The following is a 19,557-nucleotide window of genomic DNA, read 5'->3' as shown; positions in this document are numbered from 1 at the left end:
TTCACGTAACAATTTGCAATTCTATTTAAAGACTAGATTATTTTGAGATAACACTCGCTCCAAATTTTCGTACATTGTAAAACATTATTGGAGGTGACCAAAGGTTTATTGAATAAAACGCTCGAGTGATGTTTTCTAAAAATAGCTATGTAAATTGTGTATGTATGCATCAAAGATTAAGACGACAAGGACCCCCGCTCTAAATTACCGTGTTTAACAATGTAACAATTTAAAAGTGATGTTTGTGCACGAGAGCTCCACACTTTGAGCACACCACACCACATTCACGACAACATGACCAACACGCGAATAATTCACACCCCAAATCAATGAACAAAAACTAATAACAGCTTTCCCCCTCCCCCCTCCCCTCCCCTCACTCGATAATTCATTTTCTCAGCGTGGGAGCAGTGAAAATCTCGAGCATTCGTCCCCCTCCCTCACTCGATAATTCATTTTCTCAGCGTGGGAAGCAGTGAAAATCTCGAGCATTCCCTCCCCTCTACCCCTCTCCCCTGATGCTTGTCATCCCGTGTCCATTTCCTCCACTTGATTGACAAGTTTGTGACTGCACGCGGCACAGAGTTTGTTATTAGCAATAAGCTTGTCTCTCTCTTCAAGCTGCCGCCTCAGCTCGGTGATCTCGTCCACCCTGGCGTCCAGTTCTTCATCTTTTTTCAACAGCATTTTCCTCAACTCTATGATTTCTGACGCTTGCTCTTTGACTTTTTCATTGAGATGATCCCTCATTTGCTGTGAGAAGTACCAAAGCGACGGTTCAGTTACTTCTACATGACGTGTGTTGCAGGAACAGAATACATGCGACTATCTGACTCTACTTAATCGTGGGAGGCGCGATGGCTTATAAACCCAAAGGAGCTGGGCTAGAGTCCTGAGCAAACATGGCGTCGCCGTACAGCTCTAGTTCATTATTTATCTCTTTTCTGATAAGATTAACGATAAGTTGTAGCTGTTACAAGTCTAACCTTGAAAGCACTCTTGCAAAAGGAAAGCACCCTTGCAAAAGGAGGAAACGAATTTCGTAGTTACTTCGACTCGCAGGGCTGCCACTCATTGGACTCCAAAAAATTCCCTGACTTTTCACTGACCTTAAAACAGTTTTCACTGACCTTGCATTGGGCGTATTATTAAATAAGCCAAATCCACTTTTACATTTGCTTCAGCTTCTTTTGCAGACCATCGATATTCTTCTCTTCCTTTTCGATCTCTTTCACGGGATTTTGAACGCACGAAAACAAAAATCCCTCACTTTTCACTGACTTTGACAAGGACTAAGATTTTCCCTGACTTTCTGCAAATTCCCTGAATTTTCCCTGACCTTGAAACATTTTGTTTTTTCCCTGACTTTTCCCTGACCGTGGCAACCCTGTCGAAGCTCAGACAGCGGAAAAATCCGAATCTCGTTGCATTGTGGCTGTTGAGGTAAGAATTAGCGCTATTTTTTCGGGGACTCTCTGTTTAAACGTTGCCAAACAAAATGCAATGATTGAGAAGGTAAATAAAATGTGCATATTTACCCCAGGCTGCACAGTTACAAATAAAGATCATAAGAAGCCTCACCGTGTGCTTTTCTTTGAAAGCACCGAGCTCCAGCAGTGACTCGGCGGTTGGTCTGTTGCTGGGATTTTCATCTGCCATCTTCAGTATCAGCTTGGACTGGAAATGAACGGTGACAGAAGAATTAAAACACCAGGGTACGGTTTGAGTATATTTTAAGGTCAGCTCTTGGCTAAGGATGGGCTGATATCAAGTTTTTCAAAACGATTCGATATCGATACCACGATGTCATTTCCGTTCTGGCGTCATTGGTATGTCACATAATTTGTTTGATCATACAAAGGACAGTCCTGGCACTAAAAGCATCAGCAACGTGTGGACATCAAGTGAAAGAAGTTGAAAAATTGAAATACTGAAAAGAACAACATTATCTGTTTGCTCAATATTGCACTTTTAACCTTTTGGTGCTGTCCAGAAGACCGCAGACTCAGATGACAAGTTGAAAACGTATCGAAAGGGCGATACTTTTCAGGAGTATCAATATTTTCGTAAATCGAATATTTGGTATCGAATATCAGCCCATTCTTACTCCTTGCACCTGTAATGGTCCAGACTACGGGTAATCATATCTCACCTCTTCAGACCATTTTTCGCAGAATTCTTGCGGCAGTTTGCCCTGCCGGAGGTCCTTGATGTTCTTCACTCGCTCCATCTCAGTACCGAACGGACAGAACAGCTCAAACAAGATGATTCCCAAACTGTAGATATCCGCCTACATTTCGCAAAAAAAGTAAATAAAAAAAGAGAGAAATAAATCATGTGTAGCCGCCAGCAAGCGCAAGAACACGTGTAATCAGTAACAAGCGCGGACAACCGTTAGGCGGGATGAACGTGTAACCAGTAGAAAGCGCGGGAAAACGATAAGCGGGAAAACATGTAACCAGTACAAGCGCGGGAGTTACGCACTCGGTAACATCATAATTACTTACATACTGAAAGCACTGCAGAGAAATTGCTTTAGTTCACCTTGTTGTCGTAATTATTGTTCCTCAATTGCTCGGGCGAAGCGTAAGTACATGTTCCTACCCCTGCAGTGGGCGCGTCTTTTCCCGAAAATCCTATCAAAAGAAAAAAGGACACGCAACTTTAATGCCACTACTATGGCCGTGTATCTGTAACAGGAGGTTGCTTCTTTAGAATGTCTATACCTGGAGGAAACAAAGGCGTGAGCGGTTCAATTAAACTGGCCAGCGGACTGCCACCTCCAGGACTCACGACCACTTCTTTCCGAGCCAAACCAAAGTCGCCGATTTTGACCTGGTAACTAGTATGTCGGTCTTCTTTTCGGTGCCGGTGTCCGTGAAGAAAGATATTCCTTGGCTGGAAGAAAGTACAATAATTATATTACTTGAACATGCGTCCAAAGGGTATACTTGGTTTGTAATGTCTACTCAGGTAGTACGCAGATAAAAATTACGTTCTTTGCGCAACCACTCCCTACAACACTGCTTGACGAGCCAAAATTATTTGTCTCGTTAGGGAACAAAGATATGGCGAAAAAGCCTAAGAACGTCTGCGTAGTTGGACAAGTTGGGCATGCAAAGAGATAAAATGTCAAAGCGTCAACCACAAAAGAAAGCCTTGTCGAACCCTGGCAGACTACAAACCCGACCCCTTTCCCGCACCTTGTAAAACGCAAATTCATATAGAGGCTACAAAGAGAGTGAACAAGATTGCTCGGCCATGAGTTGTAAGCAGCTATAGTGTGATACGCTTATGATTAATCGCTCCTTTAATTTGGAGACGACATCCCGCCTCTAAAGACACAGTGACTCTTGAGAAAAATACGTGACGCGTCTCGAGAGAAACGAGACGAGATGTGCTAACTTACTTTTGTGTGGTACTGTACTTTACAATTACTTTACCTTTAGATCCCGATGAAGAAGTGCTTGGGAGTGAATATACCTCACTCCTTCCACAACCTGGCGAAAAATGTCCACAATGGCTGCCTTGTCGATTTGGCTGTCTAAAAGGAAGAAAAGAAAGTACAGTATCCGTAATGAGCTTCCACACAAAAAAGCCCAGTGGATACACTACACCGCTTCAAACGAAAACTAGCTGTCAAGTGCAGCCTACTCAGTGTAGAATTGCATGCAGGGAGAAAACCGAAAGAATAACACTTTCCCTGCAAATGCATACGAGGAAACGTGTGCCGCTGTACGGCGAATTCTCGTGGAAGTACCAGAAAAGTTTTCTATTTTTATTGTCCACTCAGAGATGGCACCAGCACTGGGAAAATTGACGTGAGATTGCGGCCCGTCGAAAAATGGGCTTCCAAAGGATAATCAACACTTTTGAAGGACTAATTTTTCGCTGAAGTAAAAGTAAAAAGTATCAAAATTCAACACAGGCAAATTATGTATGCTACGTCATAGAAGTAACCCCCAGGGAGAGAGAGATAAAGCCCAGATTCCATTGGTACGTCAAGAAAAACTATCTAGATTCTTAGCTACAGGAACTGGTATAAAGGGATGTTAGTATATACACACTCAGTGATCTTGGTGTTTCAAGCAATCTGATTGGTTCGCTATCTCGGGCTAATGAGCATTTATCAGGGGCGTAGCCAGCTTTTTAAAGAGTTGTAGGCCTGGTCGATCGCTAAGGATTTTTTTGGGGGGAGGGGGGTAGGTCCATCAAGGAGGGTCTTGAGATCAAGACTATAAACTTTCTCCTTCCGACTTTTTGGTGATTCTGTGTGTATTTCGACAGCTCCTAATTGATACATGAATAACAAGGAATTGCACCAATTTTCTCTCGTTCGTAGATAGACACACTTTTCTTTAACAGCACATGCCGCTGTGCGTTTGCCTATCAGCTGACTAACTACCGAGAAGGTCACAGTTTGCACTTGCTAGATGAGCCTTGATCTCATCAGGAAAGGGGAGTTGCAAGATGTATTATGCTAAGATATGTTAAAAATTGCTTTCTATTTCATTTTGAAAGTGCATCACCTTGAATTTTTGTCCACTGTAAATAAGAGTAAGCTGAAAAATTTGTAGGCCCGGGCCTACGGGCCTATAGGCTAGCTACGCCCCTGTTAATGCTTGATCCAAACTGAAACAAAATGGCCGGCGTAAACTTGCGTTTCGCCGGCGTTTCTGAATCGCAAATACTAAGAATACAAGAAGATGCTGAACCAGAAAAGACAAAAAAAGGCTAAGAAATTTGGCCTGATGGTTTTCAAAGTAAGAGAAGACTACATATTTCGCAATTTGCAGCACAATGTCCACACAACTCGAGTACTAAAACGATAAACAATTGCTTACCGTCAAGTCGCTCTTCACCCGGCATCGGCAGAAATGAATACCGCAGATTTATCGGCAGCAACATCAAGTGTTATTCAACCAAGATCCTCCACGAATATTCAGGAAAACGTCTTTGTGCAAGAAAACATCAAGTTTTCACCACAGTTCTGCACACATTCAGTATAATCCAAACTTTCAGGTGGATCCTTCGCCAACTGCTCTTTCAATTTTCAATTCAAGTGAACTTCAAAAGCTTTGATTCAACGGTCAAAATGTTTTGCAAGCAGGTTTTTGATTCAGATTGCAGGTTTGAGTGGTGTTAAAGGACCATTTTGCTAGATTGTGACGAGGATTTTATCGAAGATTAACTAGATTTGCCATGTTTGAAGATTCTGTAAACTGTTTCGCGCATGTCGGTTAGTGCCGCTTGTATGTACGTTTTCCACGCATGAATTGAGAGGTCAATTAAATCGACTTTAAATGGTTTCCTTCTGAAAACTTTGAGATCGCTTGCTGTTGAGATCACTTCGTGTGTATATACTAAAACAATTATTCTTTGAAATCGCGGTGAATAGCGGTAGAATATTCACCTCGATTTCAAAGAATAATTGTTAATTAACACCTCCTACGATAAATTATTTATTGCAGGATATACGTTTTGCTACTTTCTACTGACACAAAACGAAAATGTTTCATTGCGCTCTCAAATATTATAGCTTGAAGTTTTTATCACAATTCAAGGACTGCTGGTTCAAATTCAAGGACTTATCAAAGATTAAGTTCCGTTGCCATTCATCTTACCAGTCATACGGGTGATTTCGTCGTTGCGCTTCACAAGCCAGTCTCGAAGTGTTGTGGTGCACAACTGCATCTGAATGAACAGTACCATTCCCAAACGCTACAGAAAACAATAAATACAGACACACTTGTAAAGATCAAGCAATTCTATTAGTTAAGGATACCACATGAGAGCACTGCTCAGTAGCTTACTTTACTTAACTTCGTGTTAACACGGTAACATGTTAGTGTTAACATGCTACCACGATACCATGTTAACACGATTCATGTTACGTGAATACATTTAAACATCGTATTAACGTGGTAACATGTTAACTTCGTGTTAACATGTTACCATGTTAACAATGATGGTAACATGTTTACTTCGTGTTAACATGCTACCACGATACCACGTTAACACGATTCATATTACGTGAGTAACATGTTAACATGGTAACATGTTAACTTCGTGTTAACATCGTGCTAACATGGTAACATGTTAACTTCGTGTTAACTTCGTGTTAACATGGTAACATGTTACTTCGTGTTAACACAGTAACATGTTAACTTCGTGTTAACATCGTGTTAACATGTTAACTTCGTGTTAACATGGTGACGTGATAACATCGTGTTAACATGGTAACATGTTGACATCGTGTTATCATGTTACCATGTTAACACGAAGTTAACATGTTACCATGTTAACACGAAGTTAACATGTTACCATGTTAACACGAAGTTAACATGTTACCATGTTAACACGATGTTAACATGTTACCATGTTAACACGATGTTAACATGTTACCATGTTAACACGATGTAAACACGAAGTTAACATGTTACCATCATTGTTACCATCATTGTTAACACGGAGTAAGCATGCTACCGTGTTAACACGAACATGTTAACATGTTACCATGTTAACACGAAGTTAACATGTTACCATGTTAACACGATGTTAACATGTTACCATGTTAACACGAAGTTAACATGTTACCATGTTAATACGAAGTTAACATGTTACCATGTTAACACGATGTTAACATGGTAACATGTTAACACGATGTTAACATGTTACCATGTTAACACGATGTTAACATGTTACCATGTTAACACGAAGTTAACATGTTACCATGTTAACACCATGTTAACACGATGTTAACATGTTAACATGTTACCATGTTAACACGAAGTTAACATGTTACCATGTTAACACGATGTTAACATGTTACCATGTTAACACGAAGTTAACATGTTACCATGTTAACACGAAGTTAACATGTTACCATGTTAACACGATGTTAACATGTTACCATGTTAACATGATGTTAACATGTTAACACGATGTTAACATGTTACCATGTTAACACGAAGTTAACATGTTACCATGTTAACAGGAAGTTAACATGTTAACACGATGTTAACATGTTACCATGTTAACACGAAGTTAACATGTTACCATGTTAACAGGAAGTTAACATGTTACCATGTTAACACGATGTTAACATGTTAACACGAAGTTAACATGTTACCATGTTAACACGAAGTTAACATGTTACCATGTTAACACGAGCATGTTACCATGTTAACACGAAGTTAACATGCTACCATGTTAACACGATGTTAACACGATGTTAACAAGAAGTTAACATGTTACCATGTTTACACGATGCTAACACGAAGTTAACATGTAACCATGATAACACGATGTTAACATGGTAACATGTTAACATCGTGTTAACATGGTAACATGTTAACACGAAGTTAACATGTTACCATGTTAACACGAAGTTAACATGTTACCATGTTAACACGATGTTAACACGATGTTAACAAGAAGTTAACATGTTACCATGTTTACACGATGCTAACACGAAGTTAACATGTAACCATGATAACACGATGTTAACATGTTACTATGTTTGCGTCCGAAAGAATGACTGTGCCTTCGTTTTCCACCACCTTAATGTACAGTAGCTTTCATTTAAATGGTCACACACTAGCGTTTTATCACAGACTTAAACGTTAGAACCACATTACTTGAATGATATACTAGGGTTTGATTCTGGAAACAACAGGATTACAGAAACTGCCGAGATGGCAGCCTGAGTGAACTAACAATAGCTAACGCAGACTAAGAATCACCTTGCCGACTGTCTTGCTTCTTAGTATGTTCTCTGCCAAGACATTGCTCTGCTCGCTGCTTAGTTCTCCACTATGTTCGTCATCAATACGGTCGCCATCTTTACCTGCCATGGACCCTAGACTGGTACTGGAAGCCGATCGGCGCATGCTGCGCCGTGAAGCGTGATATGGGGCCCTGCTACTACGACTACTACTAGTACTGCTCCTCAGGTTGCTTGAATGGATCTTACCCAGGCGACCCTCGGCTGCAAATAACAAATTGCTGCGCTGAGGATAGTCGTGGAATGTTAAATAAATTTCAATCCAATAGCTGCATTTGTCACAACACGTCCACATGTACGTTAACTTCGGCTTATTCACGTTATAGATTCTCATATAAACCTTAATTCAGGCGAATATCAGTAAATTGCAAAACACTACATTGTTAGGAAAGGCCACAAATACAGGGCTGTTCTTTCTGTTGTTATTTTTAAATCCTGTTAAGTTCAGCTTTTGTTCATGGCAAGGAAAGCTTTAATATTTTGGGGTCATTTTTAACTTAAAAATGTCAAAGCCCTTTTCTAGTTCTCCGTCCGAGAAAGGCCAATTTCACTCCTTCTGTCTTTCTTACCGTCAATTCTTTATACACGGTTTGACTGTGACTTCCTGGATACCACCACTCTCACTGAGCGAACTCCCTGCACAAATTTTAGTCAATAAGTAAAGGGTCTGAGTCAGTGTACCTTGGATACCGCGCTGCTTCCCGTCTGCATGGTTCCCAGTGCCCACTGAGTCACCGCTCGATCTACAAGCTGTGAACACGATGCCACTGTTGGAGGGATCCTGGGACGAGCTTTCAAACACTATACTACTTTGACTGTCTTGACTCACTTCCATAATTCTGAAAAAAAAAAGTGATTGGGTAAAATCTATTTTAAAGACAACTGTAGGTATTGATTGTAATTGCATGATGCTAGCAACACATGCATCCCCACCATTGCTTCAGACGGGAGGACATTGACACGAGTTTAATTTTAAGCCTCAGCAAGCTCAGAGGACTCAGTTTTGATTGAAGTACGAATTTAGAACAGTTTGGTGCAATCTGTCAAAAAACCCAATCCGATGTGATCACGTGATTTACATCTGACCAATTACAACAGACTCATATATCGCAATCAACCAATAACAACTCGAAGCTCACTCGAAGCAAAAACGTGCAACTGGTGCTAAGCGCAGGAAAACTAGGAAGCCAAGTCACGATTGGCCAGGATTCCGCAGCTGATTGGTAGGAAAATGGCACGTTAATTGTTTACTCTGAGTGATTAGAGCACATTTTACGATTCGAAGAACCACAAACAGCAATTGTTCAGATAATCCATCCCCTCTTCCTGCAGACACTCTTCTCTTTTCATGCTCTTAGGTAACTTTCTTTCCTTTGGTGCTCATTTTTTTTCTGGTATTTTTACGATAAAAGCAACCAGTTTTGGATAAAAAACCCACAATTAACTCTATGGGACAACAGAACAAAAAGAGTAAAAGTAAAAAAAACTCTGATTACTTGTGAATTCCATTTAAAGATGAGAAATCGCTGAGCTCCTTGAGACTTGTAGGAACAGTAGCCACTCCTGATGGAAAGAACATCAATTCAATCAGGTTCTACGTTCAAAATCTTGACTCACAAACCAAAACTAATTAACAGAAGGAAAAAGGAGGCACCACAAAGTAGTCCAGTAGCTTGTATCTAAACAACACGATCAGTGTTACAGAGGGCGACAACTTTAATAAATACAGTTTTGAAGGTCTAAATAACAATCGCCATTTTGGAAGAACGGGAAGTTGTTGCCAGGGATCTATGGCTGCATTTACACGAATGTGATATCAAATTAGCACACTTATAGGATTTTCAAACCATATCCAAATGCATATGATTCTGACGCGTTCCGCACATGAAACCAATTTATTCGTTTTCTTTGCTTTTACGCCATGGCCATGACATATTTTGTTAGCAGGGATCTGGAGGTAATAATACCTTGAACAACCACCATGTGAGATGAAAAAATGAAGCAACGTTACAAAAGTAATATTACAAAAGCAATCACTGCACTTTTTGCGCCTCTGGATTGAATATTCTTTCTGATACAAGTCCATGTAGAAGTGCATCACTTACTAGGCATTGCACTGCCGACAGTATCTGTGGTAACATACTCCAGCCATGCTGCATGATATCCAACAACATTGCTGTGATAAAGGTTTGCCAATACTTTAACTTCCCGTAGAACCTGTAGGCATCAAAGACACGGGTTTGTACCAAGTATTTCTATTTTGTTGTTTTTATTTGGTGGATTTCTCTATGAACTGAAAGTAATAGGGAATCGGATATCTCTCATGAATCTGAATGTTACGTCTTGTTATCCAAAGCCAAGAACAAGAGTTCAGGAGAATGGGTCAGAATAGGGAATCTTTGTTTACAATATTTGTCTCATTAGCATTAGAACTTCAACTTCTGATTGAGCTACAAATTTATCAGCTAGGAATATTGAAAGAGGTAAAGGTAAAGTAAAGTTTGCTTCGAGCCTAGTGGCCCATACAGGCCGGAGCTTATCCCGGTTTCCGTAGCATCAAGCGACTGAGAGTATTGCTACTCCCCCCTGGATGGGATGCTAGTCCATCGCAGGGTTACCCCCAGCAGTAAATTCGCCGGTACCCATTTATACACCTGGGTAGAGAGAGGCACTGTGAGAGTAAAGTGTCTTGCCCAAGAACACAATGCAGCGCCCCGGCCAGGCCTCGAACCCGGGCCGTTCGACTCGGAGGCGAGCACACTAACCATTAGGCCACCGCGCCTCCCTATTGAAAGAGCATGACACCATTAACTTTCGCTATGAGTTTGAGTCTGATGTATTAAATGCTTTTTCTTTGACGCAGGTTTGAAAACTCAAAATTTTAAAAAGAATGTATAAGCCATTTATTTAGCGCTTTTGCCTCAAGAAATTCTGCAGTTTTCGAAAGCTAATATTTCCTTAAATATAAGACGTAAAGAGCTGAAAATTTCGCCGATTATTAAGTTTCACAAGCTCTTTTAACCTCTGGAGTTAATTTGGATATAGCAGGAAAAAATGTAAGCAAAATGTAAACAATGTTGTCAGCAAAGATCGCTCTGTACTCAATGTACATCATTTACATATAGGGTCAAAGGGCATGCCAAGGGGTACTACATATATGTTCTCAACCTCGTTCCCAGGGTCTCTCTCTCCTGCCTCCCTAGAGCGAGAGAAGAGGGGGGCAGGAGAGAGAGACCCTGGGAATGAGGTTGGTATGTTCTTTCTGTACCTTCAGACAAAGATCAGGGTCTGTTTCTTTGAGAGGAACCTTTTTCACAGCATACTCTCTCCCATCAAGTTTGTTTTTCACCTATAAAAGACAAAATAAAACAAGGTCAAATTAAGCATCACCAGGTAATCAAAATAACAGTAAAAGTGAGTCCGCTATGCGAACATGTGTGGACTTTCATTTGAATAAAAGTTGACATTATGAATTAATCAATGAGTTACTGTAGCAGTCAACAACTTCAAGTTTCGAATCGAGTAATTCGAGATACAAGGCGAAAAAACAAAGAACTTGTCAATCAATTTATTATTTACAAGACTGTTGGAAGAATAAAGTGTACTATTACTTGTCTTATGTACTACGCTTCAAGAAACAAACGTTACCATTGCCGCTTGGGATGTCACGCAATGTGAAGGAGCGTGGTGTGACCCTTTGTCACGTCGTTGACGACAAATGCCTTTTTTCATGCAAATAAAAACCTAGAATCCTACAAGAACAGCAGTTATTAGGCCAAAAGAATTTCCTTACCGCTAGCAAGATAGGATACTATTTTCATTAAAAAAAGAAATGTTGCGTGGAGCACGTGAACTGTCTCGCATCGCTTGTTTACACAACCCTTACTTTTTGTGTAAAGCTTGTGTAAACAACTCATCGAAAAACTTATTTTCTTTCAATGAGTTCTTTTTTAACCTTTTTGGAATAAGAACTTTTCAGTAAGCTTTCACAAATAATTTCTTAGTAGCTTGCGTACAAAGGCGGAGAAATATATTTTTCTGTTTACGAAATATTCACTTGAAGTCGGTGTTTTGAGAGGCGGCGAAGGACGTTATTTGAACCGACAATTAAATTATTTTGTCGCACGGTTTGGATATATGCATATTCTACGGTTCGATGTTATTTTTATTCTTTTCATGAAAATGTTTTAGTTCAGTTCTGAATTCGACATCGGTCTTTTGTTAAATATACTACTTGAGAGAAATGGAGCTGGTGAATTATATCCCGGAGTCCAAGACAAGTAAAACAACATGATCAGCGAACTTGTTTTGATACAACTCGTTGTGCATTCATTGTGTTTGGCAAAGCTGAAATAAATAAATAACCAGACATTTGATTCGTTTTAATATGCGAATCAAAAATGCTCAAGCCGCACAGAGAAACAAAAACTGTGGAAAGTGAGTCAAAAGTGTGAAAAACAAGAAACGTGACCTATGACCGCAGTTGTTCAGCTCATTAGATATGAAAGATTTCAGCCGTCGTGATTGTTATTTCACTTTTCATCTACGCCACCGCTGCCTTTGAAGTTGTTCCTTGATGTATATTTTCCAGCCACCACACGTTCTTCGAAAGCTGTGTCAAAAAAGGCTTCTAGATTCAAGAATAAAGTGCGACTTACTCGATACTGATCGAATTTCTGGGTTTACTGCCTTGGCTGCCCATCTCACCGAAACTTCGGATCCTCCGATCACTGTCGAAAACTTCCGAAAGCACTAACCCGAGTTATCACGGAAAGTGACCCCCCAATCGGAAAAAACTGCATGACAACAATGTGTAGACTTTAAAGTCCACACAATAAATTGGTGCAGTTTCACAACGTACATTGTTAGTAAAAGCTTTAAGTTGAAGTTTATTTTACACTTACATGCATTTCAGTGAGGTCTGGGCCTTTTTATTTTGCTTGTTAGGGCTAATCAGTATGTATCTTAAGTATGTGATATTATTGACTTTGTTAAACTATTGCACTGCTTGAGTTTAGTCCATCATACACCGTAGGCGGGTCGTTGGCCTGAACATTAGGGTTATTTAACAAGTGTGAGGTTCAGATCGTTGGATATTGGCCAAGGTCATTTATGGACATATATACTTGAGGTCCATAAACATGCACATGTAAGAAGTAAACAAGACCAAAATCTAGCTAACTTGACTAAATGAAGGATTTTATTATATGGCATAACACTATTTTTCTTGCAGGGCACAACAGGCAACTCCAAGCAGGCAAGATAGCCCTTGGCAGAGCTAGCGATGTGATTAAATGTACTAACTTGTCTTACAGAATAGATGTTGGTCTAAATGAATCATTTTGTTTCCTCTTACTAACAACTCAACTGGTATAATTATATGTGCATGCATACGTTCTTGTTTATTGTAATAAATTCAGGAGCAACAAACCTTGAAAACACTCCCAAAGCCTCCTTTACCAAGCCTTGTGATCTCTACAAACTCCTCTTTGTACCGTGAAGATCCGTTTTGCAGTAGATCATGCATCTTTTGAGGAGCAGATAGGCTCCTGAAAAGGCAAACAGAAACAGATAACGTACACAAGTTTAATTACTAGTCAGAATCTAACTAAATATCTGGAAATTAAAATAACGGCCTAACTTTCACTTCAACTATGAATGAAACTGCATTAAGGGACACTATAATTTACACTTTAACACGACTATCTTGAACTTCTGTCACCTCCACCACGTCCACCACTACCACCACCAATACTATACCAACACTACCACCACCTATAGATACAGTCCTCCATTGCAACTACCACTACCACCACCACCTTTACAAACAGTGCCACTTCCACCAGCACCATTTCCCTAAACTCTAGATACTGTATATTTTAATGTAATTTAATAGTGTCCCAATTAGTTTTCTTAAGCTAAATACCACAGACACTATAATAAAATATTTCATTTCATTTCAGCACTATAATAATATTTTGCTGTTATCAATTAATTTACCACTGCTATCTGTATTCCTCCTTTTAAGGATGACTTACTTGCGTTTTGGCCTGTACATTTATAATAAATACTATAGTTGCAGTATTATGTAATATAATAAGTATATATGTAATACACTTTCTTGTGGCTTACCTATAGCTATTAGTAAATGGGCCTAGTGAAGGTTTTCTTAAACCAGAAGGAATCTTTAAAAGCTGAAAATTTAAGTAAATCAATGTATTATTTAATCAATCCATTTGTTAGGCTAAACTCTGTACAATTTACATGCCATCAATCTGGGAGTTGAATACATATGGTACACATTTTCCCTTTTTTAGACTGAAAAATAAAATTACTAAGATTACTATTAAGATTACTTACTGAGAGGGCCAATGTGTTGTTCCAAAAATATCCAAACCCCTCTCACAGAAGGATTTTTGGTTTTAATCCCCCATCCCTATGGAAATTCCAGTTTAGCCCCATACTTTCATTTAAAAATTTGGCTTTTGACAACCCCACCCCCTCGGAATTTCCAATGACCTTCCATGGATGGGGTGGGTATGGATATTTTCTGGAACTACACAATAACTTAAATCAGCCAATCAGAAGGATTTATTGCCAGCCCAATATTTTCTACGCCGTGGACAAGGTAAAGTTTCTACAGCTCTTTTTCAATCACAAAGCTGTACAATAAAAGTTACTCTCAGTCTTAGCTTATTCACCAAGCTTGACAGCTGGGACCATACTTTGAGAGATGATACTTGATCCTGTCTTAATTAGCTTTCTCAAACTTGTTAATAATTCATCAAGTTAAAACAAAGAAAATCATAACTACCGTGAAGGAGGTTTGGTTACCCGTCTTAATAGACCTCTTTAGCTTCGTTTGTTTGTTGTCCCATTTCAGACCATGTGATGTTACTCTTGAGAATTATTTTCTTCAACTTCAAACAAATTCACATGGAAATGAATGAATTTTCCAGATAGACAAAAGAATAACTCTCTGGAGAATATCACATGATCTGAAATGGGCAATTTACATACGTAGCTAATTAAAGAGGTCTATTAGCATAGATTTTTACAATTTTTATATTTCTCCATTAACTCTGTAGTTTTTGTTTTGATTGTGAATGGGGAGATAGATTAAACACTCGAGACAGTGTCAAATTTCATCAAAAAAACTCCGCTGTGCATCGTATTTTCAACTCTCTTCTGGGTGTTTGGATATCCCAATAAAACACTGCCGCTCGTGTTTGATACAATGCATATTACATTGTACTGTCAAGACCTACACATAGGGTCGATATTCACTCAGTATGGCCCTCATGTTTGGTTAATAAGATAGACAAGTATTAAAGTAAATGGTTTGAACCCAGGAGTATCGATCAGTAGTTCGTATAGTGTGATCGTCCGGGTGAGAGTAGTTCTGAGAAGAACTGTTGTTGGTGACGAACAACAGTTCTTCTCAGAACTACTCTCACCCGGACGATCACACTATACGAACTATAGACAAGTATGTCTTACATCTGTTCCAGTAGTTCTTGCAGCAGCTTGCATCAGATCACTGAAAGCTGTCTTGTATTTTGCTCTGATAACACTAAATTCCTCCAGAAATGAAAAGGATGGCATCACCTGAGGTGATATAGAAAAAGCCCTTAGAACCCAGAATTTCACAGTCATTAATTATACCATAAAAGACAACTAAGATGAATAAGAGATAACTACAAAATATTTATGTTGATGTGAGCTTGGTGTACTATGCGCATATTTTGTGTCTTTCAGTTCTAGGACAGTTTGGACCAAAAAATTGGACATGTAAAATCCCCACCATAGTGCCCCTTTAAATTTCACATGCACATGTATTCAATTATTGTTTTGTTCATTAGGCAGCCACAATTTTGATTAAGTTTGTTTAATATGATCATTAAAACTCTGATCTTCACTAGCTAATTACACAAATGGTGGATGTACCAGTTTAAATGTGTCTGAGCAGTGCATTATAAGATTCTTTAAAAGCATTGCCTAAGAAATTAAGTTTACAAACAGATTAAATATTAACTTTATTGGCTTATTAAAATAAGAATATTTTTATTGCATTTAACAAATCCATACCTTCATCTTCACAAGCTGTTGACAAAGAACTGCAAAAGAATGCATGCAATTTAATGACAGCATCTCAGAAGTGATAAGGATTTCTTAAAGTGTATATGACATGAAAAATATTTCCTGCTTATTTGAAAGGCCTTTCAAAATTCAGTGGAATGGCATATTTCTTTTTGAAATATCTTTTTTTGTTTCAGAGATATTGATGTTTTTGTATTATGCAAATTAGATCAGTGATTACGTCATAAGATTTGACTCCAAAAATGGTAAAATACTGAATAAACAATATCTCTAAAACTATTAAAGCAGTGTTCTTAAAACTTGGCACCACAAATGTGCATCACAAAAGAAACAAAATGTCACTCTTAGGGCTGTTGCCATGGCAACAGTTTTGCTGCTGGTGCTGTCTCAATAAAAACTGAAATTCCCAGTTTTTGTCTTAAACCAAAAACCATCTAGCACAGCCAAACCGATGGTGGGAATTAAGGCAATATGGGAACTATGTCTGTTCTAAGCAGGACCCTTTGTCTCACTTTAGAGGCCAGATATGGGGATATTTGTCTTTTTGACAGAGAGAGACTGGAGCTGAAAGAGTTGCTATGGCAACAATACTAAGGGTGTCATTTTGTTCCTGTTGTGATGCACATTTGTGGCGCCAAGTTTCAAGAACACTGCTTCAATATTTCCAGAGATATTTTTTATTCAGTATTTTACCATTTTTTAGAGTCAAATCTTATGACGTCATCACTGATCTAATTTGCATAATACAAAAACGTCAATATCTCTGAAACAAAAAAAGATATTTCGAAAAGAAAAACGCCATTCTTCTGTATTTCGAAAGGCCTTTCAAATAAGCAGAAAATATTTTTCATGTCATATACACTTTAATTAAACATACACATACAAAGTCATGTACAATGTTCATGTACCCGATAAGGTTTTAACAGAGAACAAAGCTTTTCAATGTGATAGAAAAAAAAACAATGACATTAATAATTAATTAGACTAACAGATTTAAAGAGCTCCTTCAGTTGTAATAAGGATCATAAGTTACATCACAACACTCTACAACAGAAATAGAAATTTATGCATTTATCTATTGATCATCACCTTAATAAGTAAACTGTACACGTGTGTATTTATTTAAGGAGGCTCACAACAATTTCCAGCACTTTCCTGCTCTCATACTACAGATCGTTATTATTTAACTTTGCAAAAGTTGCATCTCATATGTTTAATACCATTTTTGTAGTGGTACACTGTTACTGATAAAAGTTTGTATCACTGACCCATCAAAGTTTATAAGAGCTGGAATGTACTGAAAACTGTTTTGAGCCTTCTACACTGTAAAGTAAAATGAAAGTAAGAACAGTGTTCAGGAGTTACCATTAAACATCTTCTTGCTCTTTTCTGGATCATTTTCGTACAATGAACAAAGATGTTCAAGCAGCGAGACTAACAGGAGATAGTTTGGCACTCTGCCCTCCAAAGCCTGGACACTGGTGGCAGGATCATTGTTGGGGACGTATGTGTCTGTGAGATCTGTGTCTGTCAGCAACAAAATATTTTAAAAAAATTACGACAACATGCAGATGTTAACAGATTTAATGAACAATGCAGTGGCAGATCCAGACCTTCAGTTAAGTGGGGAGCCTAATCATGCAGACAGTGGAATAAGGAGGGGGGAATAATTTTTCCCGGCCCTTTGGGCCCTAGTTTGGCCTAAAAATAAGATGGGACCCTGGGTCCCTTCCCTTGATCCACCACTGCAATGTATAAAATTATGTAAAGTAGTGGGATGCATGGAGGCCTAATGGTTAGTGCCCTAGACTTCAGATCAGATTGAGTGGTCCGGGTTTGAGCCCTGCCAGGGAATAGCATTGAAGGCTTGAGCAAGACACTTTACTCTCACAGTGTCTCTCTGCACCCAGGTGTAACTGAGGGTAACTCTGTGATGTGGAGTATAACCCAAGTGCGAGGGCTGTACTGGGAAATTATTGACCTGGGGTCTTGACAGCTACATGTACATGTATATCTTGACCATCCTGTCAATTACGTACTAAGACCTGACTCTGATAGCAGAAATTACCCTAGGGGCGGGAAATTGACATTCAGTGGGTACCTGGGGGTTGAAAATTTGACTCTGGCTTCCATGAAAAAGCCAAATTTCGCTGGGTCTATCCCCCCACCCCCCTTAACCCCACCCTGGTGTGCAGATAAGTGAACACAGATCAGAGAATATTAGGTATTTCTCTAGAACTGACTTTTGTAAAATAAAAAAGGCCATTGAAAGGAACATTATATCACTGATAACCAATTGTTATTTCCAGATTTGTCAAATGAAATAATTTAATTAATGGCACACATTAATAGGATTATGATGATGACATTTATCCTGTCCAAATTTTTGTGGTTAACCATGCTCAGGTGAACAAGTAAGTAGATCTGAAGTTTGTAGTACATGTAGGCAGGGAATGTGGTACATACATGTATACATGGGGCAAGGCAAAGTACGTATTTGCATATATAGGTATATAAACATCCTGTCGAAAGAACTACTTATACCCCCGGCGATATCAATCAATGAAAATCAATAATTGATTGCAATCAATATAATCAATAGTTATCAATAATAATCCATTGATTGTTATTGATTGGTTCAACCAATCAATAAAAATTGATACTCACTCACCAAATAGTCTTAATTGCTATTGATTATTATTGATTTTCATAGATTATCAATAACTGATTATGCAACTTTATGGCGCATTGTAGTGTGGACGTGCATCATAAATCACGGGCATATTTAAACATCTAGGGTGATTCAATTGCACACATTTTTCCTTGCATGCCGACCAGGACTGAAGAAAGTAGAAATTGACAGTAAAACACATGTTATTATTTTGAGAAAATCAAACGTTTTAGTAAGCTTTTAATATTAAACTGTAGTAAACATGCTACAAATTTGAAACCTTTGATTTGTAATAACATGAAGCTCGCAACAAATAAAGTTTAGTGAATGATTTGTCAATTCACAAGGTGCATTAAATTGAAAATAAATAACAAATTTCATAATCAATAAAAACCAATATTAATCAATAACAATCAATGATAATCAATAAAAATCGATACTCACTCAACTTTAGGGCATTGATTTTTATTGATTTCCAATACCAATCAATTAATTATTATTGATTATTATTGATTTTATTGATTATTGATTTTCATTGATTGATATCGCCGGGTTATACCGCGAATTTTGCATGACATGCAACTTTACTGATATCTGATGCAACGTAACAATAAACCTGCAAATAGCCATAAAGCTGAAACAATTTTGAGCTTTATCAACAACCCTCTAAGCAGACCCAATACAGCAATACAATCTGCAAACCAAAACAATTAGTAGCATAAGCTCCAAAATTAAAATTTACCCTCAAACTCGGTCAAGCGCGATGGCAGACGAGGAGATTCTAGTTTGGAACGCGTCCACTTTGATCTTGTGTTCCAAGCCATGCTGTCGAGAATCCAAAGCGAACGAGACGATTACTTTTACATTTTAAAACGAAGGAGAAGGAAAGCATCGAGATGAGATGAGCAGCTAGGATTCGAAACGTCGTTGCGCTGTAAAAACTTCCCGAAAACTATGCCATGTTGACATTTTCGCTTTCACATGACATGTCATCAGACTC

General features: G+C 38.6%; 1 protein-coding gene across 1 annotated transcript; it reads right to left on the bottom strand.

Annotated features, from left to right (window-relative positions):
- Positions 1–402: 402 nt before the first annotated feature.
- On the bottom strand, positions 403–19,543 carry LOC144651683 (eukaryotic translation initiation factor 2-alpha kinase 1-like). The gene is made up of 18 exons (XM_078511631.1): positions 19,300–19,543; positions 17,252–17,413; positions 15,875–15,903; positions 15,287–15,394; positions 13,919–13,980; positions 13,218–13,335; positions 11,055–11,135; positions 9,892–10,003; positions 9,283–9,349; positions 8,468–8,625; positions 7,746–7,990; positions 5,625–5,721; positions 3,444–3,544; positions 2,727–2,898; positions 2,545–2,636; positions 2,153–2,290; positions 1,582–1,677; positions 403–753 (listed from the first exon to the last, which is right to left on the bottom strand). Exons 1-18 carry the CDS (start codon positions 19,379–19,381, stop codon positions 526–528), a joined length of 2,148 nt encoding a protein of 715 aa, XP_078367757.1. The 5' UTR covers positions 19,382–19,543; the 3' UTR covers positions 403–525.
- Positions 19,544–19,557: the final 14 nt, after the last annotated feature.

The sequence above is a fragment of the Oculina patagonica genome, chromosome 4, assembly GCF_052425735.1.
Source record: "Oculina patagonica isolate OP01 chromosome 4, crgOcupat, whole genome shotgun sequence".
Lineage (NCBI taxonomy): Eukaryota > Metazoa > Cnidaria > Anthozoa > Scleractinia > Oculinidae > Oculina > Oculina patagonica.
Note: the sequence above shows the minus strand (reverse complement) of the source record. Positions and strands in the feature narration are given on the sequence as shown.

What these genes read in the sequence shown, in the direction of transcription:
- LOC144651683 (XM_078511631.1), bottom strand. Translation starts at nt 19,381, where the DNA reads ATGGCTTGGAACACAAGATCAAAGTGGACGCGTTCCAAACTAGAATCT. An exon ending in ACCCTGATCTTTGTCTGAAG is followed by an intron (nt 10,004 to 11,054) that starts GTACAGAAAGAA and finishes TGATGCCTACAG; the next exon opens with GTTCTACGGGAAGTTAAAGT. An exon ending in TGTCGGCAGTGCAATGCCTA is followed by an intron (nt 9,350 to 9,891) that starts GTAAGTGATGCA and finishes TCTTTCCATCAG; the next exon opens with GAGTGGCTACTGTTCCTACA.